The sequence below is a fragment of the Dryobates pubescens genome, chromosome 25, assembly GCF_014839835.1.
Source record: "Dryobates pubescens isolate bDryPub1 chromosome 25, bDryPub1.pri, whole genome shotgun sequence".
Lineage (NCBI taxonomy): Eukaryota > Metazoa > Chordata > Aves > Piciformes > Picidae > Dryobates > Dryobates pubescens.
In genome coordinates, this window is record NC_071636.1 from 17,234,355 (window position 1) to 17,247,328 (window position 12,974).

The 12,974-nt window shown below is 64.0% G+C and overlaps 1 protein-coding gene across 1 annotated transcript; it reads left to right on the plus strand.

The window, feature by feature from the left end:
- The first annotated feature begins 1,617 nt into the window (after positions 1-1,617).
- Positions 1,618-10,142, plus strand: ZBTB4 (zinc finger and BTB domain containing 4). Its single transcript, XM_054172860.1, has 5 exons — positions 1,618-1,777; positions 3,302-3,378; positions 5,015-6,328; positions 6,621-8,581; positions 10,094-10,142. The coding sequence occupies exons 3-5, from the start codon at positions 5,021-5,023 to the stop codon at positions 10,140-10,142; spliced, it is 3,318 nt and encodes a 1,105-aa protein (XP_054028835.1). The 5' UTR covers positions 1,618-1,777; positions 3,302-3,378; positions 5,015-5,020.
- The last annotated feature ends 2,832 nt before the right edge of the window (positions 10,143-12,974 follow it).

Genomic DNA, 12,974 nt, shown 5'->3' on the forward strand with positions numbered 1-12,974 from the left:
TGACAGCCCCCCCCGCTTGGAATCCCCCAGCCCAAATATCCCCCCCCGACCCCAAATCTTTCGCCAGACATCTAAAAGACACCCCCCCCGGACCCCAAAATTTCCACCCAGCACACTCTAAGTGCCTGCCCCCCCCCCCCCAATATCCTCGCAGCAGGACCCCCAAGTTCCACCCCTCCGGCCCCCCAGGATCCCTCTCAAATTGCTGCCTCGTCCCGAATCTCCTCCCCACCCCCCAAAAGACCCCCAAGGACCCCAAAAATACCCCCGGGACCCCTAAAATACCACCCCGGACTCCGCTCAAATTGTCCCCCACCCCCAGATTGTACCACCAAAATCCCCCCCGGGACCCCTAGAAGACCCCCCCTAGGACTCCCCCTCTTCCCAGAACCCCCCTCAAATTGCCCCCCACTCGCAGATTCCAGACCCCCCCAAATCCCCCAAGAAGGCAAAAAATCTCCCCACGGACCCCTAAGAGCTCCCCCCCCCCAATTGCCCCCAGCCCCAAATTGCCCCCCTCCCCGACACCCCAAATAGCCCCAGGGACCTCTACAAGCTCCCCCCAGGAGCCCCAAAATACTCCCAGGGACCCCTAAAGTCCCCTCCAGGACCCCCACAGACCCCCAGATTCTTCCAGGACCTCCTAAAACCCCTTCAGGATCCCCCAACTCCATCTCCACCTCCCAGGGAGCTCCTCCTGAAGTCCCAGCCTGGGGCCACCAGAAGGCCACCCAGCCCTCACGAAGCTCCTGGAAGGTCACCAGGAGGTCCCCATGGGGTCTGCTCCAGGCTGGATCATCCCCCAACCCCCTCAGCCTGGTCCCATAGGAGAGGTTCTCCAGCCCTTGGACCACCTTGGTGGCCTCTTCTGGAGGCCCTGAGCCACCAGCAGAGGGGGCAGGTGGCCAAGGAGACCACCAGCAGCTTGGCTTTGGTGGCCAAGAGGTCACCAAGGTCTTGGCTTTGGAGGTTGTCACCAAGGTCCTTGGTGGCCTCTTGACCATAAAGCCAAGGTCTTGGTGGCCTCTTGACCACCAATCCAGGACCTTGGTGGTCCAAGGTCTGGAGAATCTCTCCTGTGGGTCCAGGCTGAGGCAGTTGGGGGTGGTCCAGCCTGGAGCAGACCCCATGGGGACCTCCTGGTGACCTTCCAGGAAATGAAGGTCTTCAGTAGAAGTTTAATTCTTCCCCTCCCCCCTCCCAAGTTGTCCCCAGGAGGGAGACCTTCTGGTGGCCTTCCAGGAGTTCCATGAGGGCTGGGTGGGGACCTTCTGGTGGCCCCAAGCTAGGACCTCAGGTCGGTCCTGGAGGTGGCCAAGAGTGGCCTGGAGCTGGGGAAGGTGGCTAAGGGGTGGAGACATGGTGGAGGGGGTGTCCCTGTCCCCTTGTATTCCTGTCCATGTCACTCCCCACCGTGTCCCCCTTCCCCCCTGTGTCCCCACCCCAGGCATTGGTCTCTCGTGGGTGGTGGTGCGTGTGGGGTGGTCTCGCGTGGGGGTGTCCCCATCCCTTGGGGAAGACCCCTGCGTTGTGACGTCACCATGACGTCACCCCTCACTCCCCGCCCTCCCCAGCCCTCTTCCTCTTCCTCCTCCTCCTCTTCCTCCTCCTCCTCCTCCTCCTCCTCCCCCTCCTCCTCCCTCCGCTCCTCTCAGCCCCCTCCCGCCCCCCCTTCCCCCGCCCCGCAGCGCGAAGCCTTGTGGGTAACGACCGGGGGGGCGCCAGCGTCGCTGACGTCACTCCCCCCCGCGCCCAAGCCCAGCCAATGAGCATCCAGGTGAGCGTCTGACGTCAGCGCGCCGCTCTCCTCCGATTTGACGACGCGGGGGCGCGACCTGGGGGGTGGGGCCGGGCCGTGCGCCGCTCGCTGATTGGCTGCAAGGTGAAAGGTCCCCGGCCCCTGGCAGGGCCCTTTTGGGGAGGGGGGAAGGGGGGGGGGGGGGTGAGGGGAGAAATGGGGAGGGGGGGGGGGGAAGGGGAGAGCGTCTCGGGGGGGGGGGGGTTCTGGTTGCCATGGCAACGGCTGGGGGGGAGGGGGAGATCTGTAGCCTCCCCCCGTTCCCCTCCCCTCCTCTCCCCGGCTGTCACCGCCTGTTGCCTGCGGGTGACGTCGGATAGAGGTGCGCGGGGGGGGCTGCATTTTAGGGGGGGGTCCCCAAGCTCCCCGACCCCCACCCCGTGGGGACGCTTCTGGGGGGGGTCCCCAGCTCTTGTCACCTCCCCCCTGGGTGGCGACACAGAGGTTTGGGGGCGGGGGGGGCGTTTGGTGTCCACATCCCTCCCTTGGTGACACTTTTTCGGGGGGTCCCCAAGGTCTCCAACCCCCCCCGCACCCCTTGGGGACACTTTTCGGGGGCGGGGGGGAGTCGTCGTCAACTGTGTCACCTCCCCACCTAGGATGGAGACATGGAGGAGGGGGATGGCCAATGGGTGCTGGTTGGGTCCCCACCTCCCCCCCCGCCCTGCGTCGTGGGGACACTTTTTTTGGGGGGGTTCCCCAAGGTCCCCACCCCCCATCCACCCCTTGGGGAACTTTTTTGGGGGGGGGGGTCCCTGTCTGTTGTCACCTCCCCCCGCCCAGGGTGGCGGCACTGGGGGCAAGTGTGATGATGTCCACACCCCTGCCTTGGTGACGCTTTTTGGGGGGTCTCCAAGGTCCCGAAGTCCCCACCCCCTGGGGACACTTCTTTGGGGGGGGATCCCTATCTGTTTTCACTCCCCCAGGGTGGCAACATTGGGGGGGGGGGGGGCGTGATGTCCACACCCCGCCTTGGTGACACTTTTGGGGGGGGTAGTGTCACTTTGGGGGTACTTTTGAGTGGGGGTCTCCATCTGGGATCACCCCCAAGGGTGGGGACATTTGGGGAGGGACCGAGTGTCTGTTTGGGGGAGGGGGGGGTGGCGGGGGGGGATTCCCCCTCTGTGTCCCACTCCCCCAGTTGGCCCCAACACCTTCCCCAAAACTGTCCCCTCTGTGTCCCCCCCACGTCCCCCTCTGTCCCCTCCATCCTCTGGTTGTCCCCCTCTGGTCCTCCCGTGTCCCCCCCTGTCTCCCCCATCTCCCCCTCTGTGTCCCCTCCATCCCTCTCGCCCCCCTCATTCCACTTGTCCCCTCCATGTCCTCCCCATGTCCCCCCATCCCCCCACCCCTCCATGTCCCCTCTGTCCCCCCCACCCCCTCAATCTTCTCCATGTCCCCCCCATTTCCCTTTCATGCCCTCATGTCCCCTTTTATCCTCTCCTGTCCCCTCCCCATTCCTGACTGTTTCCTCAGTGTCCCCTCCCTTCCTCTCCCCCCCAGGAGGCCCTGCCGGCTGTGACCCCCCAGCCAGGCCGCCCAGCGCAGCCACCTGCAGTCCATGAGGCCTCCGCTCACAGGTAGGGGGCGCCCTGCGCGCGGCCGCCGCTGGGGGGCGCTGCCTGCTGGTCCCTGCGGGAGCCCCCCCGGGGGTTGCAGCTGGGATCCAGCTCCCAGGCGCTGGGAGCAGCCAGGGGAGGAGAGGGGTCGGAGCTGGGATCAGTTGGGAGCTGGGGAGCTCGGGGAGGGGATCGACTGGGAGGAGAGGTGGTGGAACTGGGATCAGCTGGGGTCTGGGGAGCCTGCAGCTGGAATCTACTGAGACCCAGAGAGCCTAGAAAAGGGATCAAGTGGGATTGAGATCTGGGGGGCCTGGAGCTGGGATCGACTGGAATCAATTGGCATCTGAGGAGTTTGGGACTGGGATTGACCGGGATTGAGATCTGGAAGGCCTGGGATCTGGGATCAGGGGAGCCTGGGATTTACTGGGCTATGAATCAATTGGGACTGGGACTGGGATCCATTTGGATCATTTAGAAAGCCCAAAAGTGGGATGTGCTGGGAGGGAAGGGGGTGGAGCTGGGATCATCTGGGATCACCCAGGGAGCCCAAAGCTGGGATCTGCTGGGATTGACTGGAAGTTGGGAGATGGGATCCACTGGGGGTGGGTGGGTATGGAACTAGGCTCTCCTGGGATGCGTGCGGGGTGAGACTGGAGCTGGGATCTCCTGGGATCTGTGGGGCTGGATCCCAGCTGGTGTGGGTCTGGAATTCTCCAGGATCTGTGGGACTGGATCCCAGCTGGGATCCCCTGGGGTCCGTGGGAGGCAGCTGTGAGGCAGGAGGGGTTCGGGGGGGGGGGGCTGGGGAACAGTTGAGAGGTAACAGTGTGGGGAGAGGGTGACACCATGGGGGGTGAAGCTGGGGGGGTGACACAGGAGGTGACACCAGCAGTCATGCTGGGAGGGGGGACAATGCTGGTCATACCTGGGGGGGCCACTGAGGGAGTGACACCAAGGGGGTGGCAGTGGGGGGGTGACACTGGGTGGGGGGGATGACACCAGAGGTGACATTGCAGGGGACAAACTAGGGGGAGGGGGGCGGGGGTGTGTGGCACTGGGGGGGGGCACTCGGGGGTGGGGTGGCACCGGGGAGGGGCTGGTACGGGGGTGGGGTGGCACCGGGGAGGGCTGACTCCGTGGGGAGGTGACCCAGGAGGTGACACGGCGCGGGGGGGGGGGGGACGGCCCCCGGCTGCTGCCATCCCCTAGCGGCAGCGGAGCTGCTCCCGGCGCCGCCATCTTAGGAAGCCTGCAGCCCGCGGAGGCTCTGCTACAAAATGGCGGCCGCGGGACCACGGGGGCGCTGCGGGGGGCCGGGGGGGGGGGGGGGGCAAGTGTGGGGCTGGAGGGGGGGGAACTGGGGGCGGTATCTGTGGGGCCTGGGGACCCCGAAGTGTGGGGCTAGGGGGGGGCTGGGGGACCCCAAAGTGTGGGGCTTGGGGGGGGCCCTAAGTGTCCCAGGTGAGCCCAGGGAGGGGTCCAAGGGACCCCACGGAGTGGCTCTAAGGATCCATTTGCACTCAGGGAGCCGATTCAAGGCCCCATCTGCCCCCAAAGTGCAGCTCTAAGGCCCTGTTTGCCCCCTGTGGAGTGGCTCTAAGCATCCATTGGCTTCTGGATGGCTCCCGCTGAGCTTCTTTCCCCTCCCCCGCAGGTGGGGATGGCTCCGGTTGTGGAGGTGTCGGACGCGGGGCACTGCCGCTCGCTGCTGCTGGAGCTGAACGAGCAGCGCCTGCGGGGCCAGTTCTGCGACGTCACCATCATCGCCGAGGACACCAAGTTCCGGGCCCACAAGAACGTCCTGGCAGCTTCCAGCCCTTTCTTCAAGAGAGCTCTGGCCCAGGAAGCCACTTGCCCCAACCCAGCTCAGGTGCTGGAACTGCCCGGGGTCCAGGCTGGGGTCTTCTCTGATGTCCTCAACTTCATCTACAACTCACGGCTGGCGGTGGCCTCCCAGGCAGCTGCCCGGGAGCTGGGGGCCGTGGGGAGGAGGTTGGGGATCCCCTGCCTGCAAGGTTTGGAAGGGGGAAGCCCCAAGGAAGCAGCAGGGGTGAAGAACGGCTCCTGGTCGCCCGTTGACCTGAGCGGGGCTGGGGGGGAGGTGGCAGCGGCGGCAGCAGTGGCGAGGTCAGGGTCTAGTTCAAGCTCAACATCAACCTCGAGCTCGAATTCAAGCTCCAGCTCTAGTTCAAGTTCAACAGAGTCAATGGAATTAGTGGTGGTGGCTTCAGAGTCAAGGTTGGGGCCCTTGGAGTCAAGGTTGAGGTCTTCGGAGCCTTTGGGGTCCTCAAAGTCAACTTTGGGGTCTTCAGAGCCGATGTTGGGGTCTTCAGAATGTTTGGTGTCTTCAAAGTCAACTTTGGAGTCTTCCAAGTTGAGGCTGGGGTCTTCAGAGTCGAGATTGAGATCTTCGGAATCAACGCTGAGGTCTCCAGAGCCAACCTTGGGTTCTGCAGAGCCAAACCTGGGGCCTCCTGAGGGTTCTTCCCCATTGTGCTGTGGCCTGTGTGGCCGCGCCTTCAGCACGGCCGCGGCCTTGGCCTTCCACGCCAAGCTCCACCGTGGGCGCCGGGGCCTGGCCTGCCGCCACTGTGGCAAGAGCTTCATCCACGTCAAAAGGCTCCAGACCCATGAAGTCATCTGCAAGGACAACCACGCCCAGCCCACCCCCCCGACCACCACCACCACCCCCCCAACCACCACCACCACCATCCCAGCCACCACCACCACCACCCCTGCCCCCAAACAAGGCAAGAAAGCTTTGCTGCTCCGCCACCGCGCCCTGGAACCGGCGACGCCAGAGCGGGAGGAGGAGGAATCTGCGACGGTGAAGACGGTGGATGGGCACCTGGTGTATCTCTGTGGGGTCTGCCAGAGGTCCTACATGACCCTGTCTAGCCTCAAGCGCCACGCCAACGTCCACTCCTGGCGCCGAAAGTACCCCTGCAGGTACTCCCCCCCACCCCAGGCTTTCTTTTCTGTGTCTCCCCCCAAACTGTCCCCTCTGTCTCCCCCCACCCCTGTCCCCTCCATGTCCCTTCTGTGTCCCCCGCTATCCCTCCCTGTCCCCTCCCTGACCTCCTGATACCTCCCTATGTCCCTCCCCCCAATCCCCTCCATATCCCCTCTCCCCTCCCCTCCATTGTCCCCCCATCCCCCTTTTGTTCCCCTCTGGTCCTCCCATCTCCCCCTCTGTGTTCCCCCCTGTTTTCCCCTATCCTCTCCATGGTCCCCCCCCATTCCTCCATCTGACCTGGAAGTGCTCCCCCTGCAGGTACTGTGACAAGGTCTTCGCCCTGGCAGAGTACCGCACAAAGCACGAGGTGTGGCACACCGGTGAGCGCCGCTACCAATGCATCTTTTGCTGGGACACCTTTGTCACCTACTACAACCTCAAGACCCACCAGAAGGCCTTTCATGGCATCAACCCGGCCCTCATCTCCTCCGAGAAGACCCCCAACGGGGGCTACAAGCCCAAGCTCAACGCCCTCAAGCTTTACCGCCTCCTCCCCATGAGGGCGCACAAGAGGCCCTACAAGACCTACAGCCAAGCGGCGGCGACAGGCGGGGAGCAGGTGGAAGGTGGTGGTGGTTTCTCCTCGCCCAGGCCTGAGCAGGCCTCGGTTATTGCCTACGGGAGGCCGGCGGCGCCGCCGTCAGTCATCGTTCACAGTGGGACGGCAGCGGCGGCGGCCTCCGTGATCACCTACAATGGAGGAGGCAGGGAGGAGGCTGTGGGGGTGGTGGCCCAGCCGGTGGTGGTGAGGCCAATGAAGAAACAGGTCCTGAGGGACTACATCGAGGCCCAGCGTGCGGCTGGCGTGGGGCCCAGCGAGCAGCTGGCGGCTGGGGGGGGTGGTGTGGGGCCTGGCGGTGGTGTGGGGCCTGGCGGTGGTGAGGGGCCTAGCAGTGGCATGGAGCCTAGCAGTGGTGAGGGGCCTAGCAGTGGTGAGGGGCCTAGCGGTGGGATTGGGCCTAGTGGTGGCGCAAGGCCTAGCAGTGGTAGTAGCATTGGGACTAGCAGTGGTCTTGGGCCTAGTGGTGGTGTGAGGCCTAGCAGTGGTGGCGGTGTTGGGTCTAGCGGTGGTGCTAGGCCTAGCAATAGTGGTAGCGTAGGGCCTGGTGGTAGCACTAGGCCTAGTGGCGGTGGTGCTAGGCCTAGTGGTGGTGCTAGGCCTAGTGGTAGCGCCAGGCCTAGTGGTGGCATCAATCTTGGGCCTACCACCACCCCCACCTCCACCCCCCGCACCATGACCTACGTGGCCAAGCCTGCTTACGTGGGGTCGGGTGGGGAAGGCCGGGGGGCGCCACTGTGCCAGATCACCGTCCGCATCGGCGAGGAGGCCATCGTCAAGCGCCGCATCTCTGAGACCGACCTTCACCTGGAGGCCACCACCACCACTTCTTCACCACCACCCCCTCACCAGCACCACCATGCCCATCCCCCTGCCCCTGCTGCCATCTTGGATGACAGTGACGCCGAGGACAGGCTCTGGAGGCCTTACTACAGCTACAAAGCCAAGAGGAAGGCCTCTGGTGGGGCAGGGACCAGCGGTGGCGGCGCCACCAAAGCCAAGAAGCCTCGCTGGCGCCGAGTGCTGCGCTCCCTCCGCCGGGAGGTGGAAGACGGCGACGGTGAGGCCGGGCCTGCTGATGCCAGCAGCAGCCGGCGGCAGCGGCGGCAACGGCGGCGCCGACGCCACCACCACCACCACCTTTGTAGGGTGTGTGGGAAGAGCTTCAGTGCCCTGAAGAAGCTGAGGAAGCACCAACGAGGACATGAGGGGACAGAAGGTGATGCTGGAGGTGACGGCGGCGGCGGTGCTGCCCGTGTTGGCCGGCGGCCATCTTTGCGCTTTGCCTGCAGCCGCTGCTCCAAGGTCTGCAAGACGGCTGCCGCCCTGAGCCGCCATGCCAAGAGGCACCAGGCCGAGGCCTCTCTGCCGCCTCCGGGGCTGCCGCCATTGTCACCTCCTTGCCCAGTGTCTCCGGCGCCACCGCCGACCGTCATCACCTACACCCCGCTGGCGGCTGGGGGAGGGTTGGAGGATGAGGAAGGGGCTGAAGGGGCTGGGGATAAAGAAGGGGGGGTCGCCCCAGCTCTTCCTCAGTGGAGTGACAGTGGTGACCCCCCGCCGGGGGATGCCGTGGCGGTGGCTGGGGGGAAGGAAGTGGCGGTGAACAATGATGTCCCTGGGGCAGCCGAATCCACATTTCAGAAGTACCCTTTGGCTCTCCTCAAGAGAGGGGAGCCCCAAATTGGGGCTGGGGGTGGGGGAGCAGGTGGGGGAGGGAGTGTGAGGGGGTCCCCTCCTCGTTGCCCTTCTTCCCCCCCGCCACTTCCCCCCACTCCCCAGAGTTTCCCCCCCACCCCTGCTTTTGGGCCCCGGCTGGTGGCTTCCTACCCTTACGCTTTCCCCCTCCCCTTGGCCCTCAATGTGGTGATCCCTCAAAATGGGGAGGGTTTTTTGGGGGGGGGAGCGGCCACGGGGGGGGTCACCTCTCCTCCCCACCACCCTCCCCCAGCTTCTTCTGCCCTCCCCCCTCCCCACTCTCCCCTCCCAACTTTTGGCTTTCCCACAGCTGGGGGAGGGGAGAGACCCCGGAAAGCTGGGGGGGGAAATTGAGGGGAGGGGAGGGGGATTTGGGGTGACATTGGGGGTGGGAAGGGGGGGTCCTGCCCTAGAGAAGGGGGTGGGGGTCCCATAAGTTCAAGTGGGAGTCTGTAAATTGGGTAGGGGTGTCTGTAATTTGGGGGGGGGGCTGTCAAAGGGAGGCCCCATAAATGGAGCAGAGGCTTTTAAATGGGGGTCCCATAAATGGTGGGTCCCATAAATGGTGGGTCCCATAAATGGGGGGGCTGTAGGGGGGGCAGTCCTATAAGTAGGTGGGAGGTGCTCCATAGAACTGGGGTGGGGACCTATAGGAGTGGGGGGGTCCCTATAGGAGCAGGGGGAGGCCTATTTGGGAGGGGCCCTATAGGAATTGGGGGTTCCCTAGAATTGAGGGGGGGTCCCATAAGTTCTGGGGGTACCACAGGGACCAGTATGAGGCTGGGGGGGGGGGTTGAGAGGGGGGCAGTGGGAATACTGGGAAAGGTCCCAGTATAGAAGACCCTCCCCCCTCCCAGTATAAGAGACCCCCAATATAGTGGGGACCCTTCCAGCGGTATAGGAGAGCCCCAAGATATTTGGACGTCCCCCAAACTATAGGACCCCCCCCCCAGGTTATTTCAACACCCCTCCAGTATAGACCCCCCGCAGTATAATGGGACCCCCTGCACTAGGGCCCCCTCCCACTATAGGACCCCCCCACTATACTGGGACTCCCCCTAGTTTATTGGGGTCCCCCCAGTGTATTGGGACACCCCCCCAGTATATTAGGGACCCCCCCAGTACCTTAGGGAAGCCCCAGTATAAAAGCACCTTCCCAGTATATTTGGACCCTTCCACCAGTATAACCTGACCCCTCCCCATATTGGGGCCCTCCAGTATATCTGGACCCCCTCCCTCCAGTATAGCCTCCCCGCCTCAATTTAAGGGGACAATGCCCCCCTCCCCCTCAGCATCCTAGATCCCCCCCCCAAGGCATCCTGGGACCCCCCTAGTATAGTGGGGACCCCCCCCAGTATAATCCCTTCCCCCTGCCCCTGCAGGATTTTGCACCTCCCCCCCAAACCACCTCCCTCCTCTCCCCCTCCCTTCTCCCCCTCCCTCCCCCCTGCCTTTTTCAGCACCTTCCGGCATCGCAGCGACATTCCAGCCCTGCCCAGCCGCCTGTGAGGTGGGGGAGCCCTCGTGCAAGAAGTGCGTGTGCAAGGAGGGTCCTCGCGCAAGGCCCAGGCGTGTAAGGAGGAGCCGTGCGCAGAGGGTCCTCATGCGGGGAGCGAGTGGCTGAGAGGGGTCCTTGTGCAAGGAAGCGCGTGTGCAAGGCCCAGGTGTGCAAGGAGGGCCCTCGTGCACGGTGCAGGTGTGAGGGAGAGCGATTGTCCCACGCAGGCCGAAGGGAGCTCGGCCAAAGGGGTTGCAGCAGCGGTGGGAGCTTGAAACGGAAGAGAGCCACAAGCGCTGAGAGAGATCCCAGAGCAGCCCACCCCCGCCCGGGGCGCGCTCCCCCAACCCAGCCTTGGGCCCGATGGAGGCAGCGCAGCCCCCTGGCCAGGCAGCAGCCCTCGCTGATGTTGTATGGGGGAGCAGCGCACTATGGGATGGAGTACCTGGCTTCCTGTGACCACCCCCTGGGCTGGGCCCCTTCTGGGACGTCCCAGCTGTGGCCTGTGCGGTGGCATCAGGGGCTGGCACCCAGCCTAAACCACCACAGTGCATAAGGGTGGTCCCTGTGCAATATGAGTGTGTGCAAGGAGGTTCCTTGTGCAAGGCCCAGGTGTGTGAGAGGGTCCTTGAGTGAGTGTGCAAGGAAGGTCCATGTGCAAAGTGTGAGTGGCTGAGAGGGGTCCCTGTGCAAGGGGATGTCCTTGTGCAAGGAGGGTTCTTGTGCAAGGAGGGAGTGGGGTCCCTGTGCAATAGGTGAGTGTGCAAGGAGGGTCCTTGTGCAAGGCTTGGCTGTATGAAGGGGATCTTGGTGCCAGGGAATGGTCCTTGTGCAAGGTGTGAGTGTGCAAGGCTTGGGGAGGTGCGTGTGGGAGGGAAATCTTCAGGCAAGCAGCCTCCTTGTGTGTTGTGTGGCCCTGCCACACCCCTGTGCAAACCCCGAGCCCAGGCCACGCCCACATTTATGCAAACGAGTCCCCATGCAAGACCCGCCCTTGTGCATAAAGGCCACACCCAGGCTGAGCTCCTCCCCCACCACTAGTGTTCCAGGGGCCAGCCCTGCACAAGAGCTGTCCTTGTGCAAAGGCCTTGGGCAAGCAGAGAGTCCTGGTGCAAGGATCACCTGCATGCAAGCCCCAGCCTGCCCCTTGTGCAAGGCTGATCCTTGGGTCACCTTCATCCTGGTGCAAGGATGGACCTCGTGCAAGGCCAACCCTTCTGCAAGGCTGACCCTTGTGTGAACCTCATCCTTGTGTAAGGCTTCCCCTCTCATGGAAGCCCCCCCCCCCCCCCCCCCCGTGCACAATGCTGCTCCTCGGGCACCCCCAAATCCTTGTGCAAGCCTCCCCCCCCCCTCCCCCCTTGCACTTTTTTTGTGGCTGTTTGCTACTGACTCTTTTCCCCTCCCCCAGTATCACCCCCCCCGTCCCTGCCCCCAACCGCACTTTAGGGGGGGCCCTCCCAGCACAAAAGGGGTAAAAAGTGACACGGGGGGGGAGGGGATGAGGGAAGAGGGGACAAAGGGGAGGACAGGGGAGGGCCTCAGGGGTTGGCACCAAGGAGGTGGCTTCAAGGGGGTGGCACTGAGGGGGATGGCGCCAAGGGGGTAGCCTCAGGGAGGTGGCACCAAGGAGGTGACCTCCCTGGGGTGACTTCCCTGAGGTGACCTCTCCCTAGGGTGACCTCTGTGGCTGAGGTGACCTCCATGGGGTGACCTCCATGGGGTGGCCTCCATGGCTGATGTCCCCCCAGGGCTGTTCCCACAGGATCCTTTGTCCCTGTGTCCCCCCTCCTCCCTCTCCCCCCCCCTTTCTGAGGAGGTTCCCAAGGAGGGGGTGTGGGGGAAGGGTGGGGGTGTATTCGTGGTGTCCCCAAGGTGGGGGAGGGGTGGGAGGGGGTGGTGGCAGCGGTGACAAAGTTGTCCCTCACTATTTATCTGCATCGGTGAATGTTAGACCAATAAAGACCCAGAGCTGAGAGGGGACATTGGGGACAGCCCTGGGGACCCGGGGGGAGCGGGGAGAGAGGGGTGCTGGGGACACTGAGGGCAGTGGGGACGTTTTTGGAGGTTGGGGGTATTGGGGGGGGGTGGGGACACTTGTGGGGGTTGGGGAGGTGGCACTGAGAGGCACTGGGAGAGGACAGTGGGGAGGGGATGCCGAGGGGACACTGAGAGGTGCTGGCCCTGAGCTGCCACCAGGGGGCACCCAGAAGCAAACCCTCCAAGCTCAGCAGCCTCTGATTGGTTTATTGACCGCGGAGGGGGCGGGGAGGCCACTTTTAGCCCCCTCCCCTTCATCTGTTTCTCCCCCCCCCCCGCATTTTTAGCCTCTTCCCCATTTTGAGCTCCCCCCAATAACTTTCTGCTCCCCCCCCCGACCACTCCCATTCCCCACCACTTTAGGACACCCCCCCCCATTTCCCCTCCTCCATTTTACCCCCCCCCTTTGCCCCCCATTTTACAACCCACCTTTTTTTTCCCCTCCCCCTATCCCCCTCCCTACTTCTCCCCTTCCCTTCCCCCATTTTTAACTCCTCCCCCCATATTTTCCCCCCTTACTTCCTCCTTCCCTCTTCCCCCCCTCTCCCCCTTCTCCTCCTCCCTACTTCTCCCCTTTCCTGCCCACCCATATTTTTTATCCCCCCTCCCCCCCACTTCTCCATTTTTCCCTTTCCCCCTCCCTACTTCTTCCTCTACCCCCCCAATATTCCCCCCTTCTCCCCATCCCTCTCCCCTTCCCTACTTCTCCCCTTCCAGCTTCCCCTCCCTACATCTCCCCCTCCCTCCCTCCCCACCCCTCCACATTCCCCTCCTTTCCCTCCCCCCGCTGTATGTTCCCCCCC

What these genes read in the sequence shown, in the direction of transcription:
- ZBTB4 (XM_054172860.1), top strand. Translation starts at nt 5,021, where the DNA reads ATGGCTCCGGTTGTGGAGGTGTCGGACGCGGGGCACTGCCGCTCGCTG. An exon ending in GGTACTCCCCCCCACCCCAG is followed by an intron (nt 6,329 to 6,620) that starts GCTTTCTTTTCT and finishes CTGACCTGGAAG; the next exon opens with TGCTCCCCCTGCAGGTACTG. An exon ending in GCCGAATCCACATTTCAGAA is followed by an intron (nt 8,582 to 10,093) that starts GTACCCTTTGGC and finishes TGCCTTTTTCAG; the next exon opens with CACCTTCCGGCATCGCAGCG.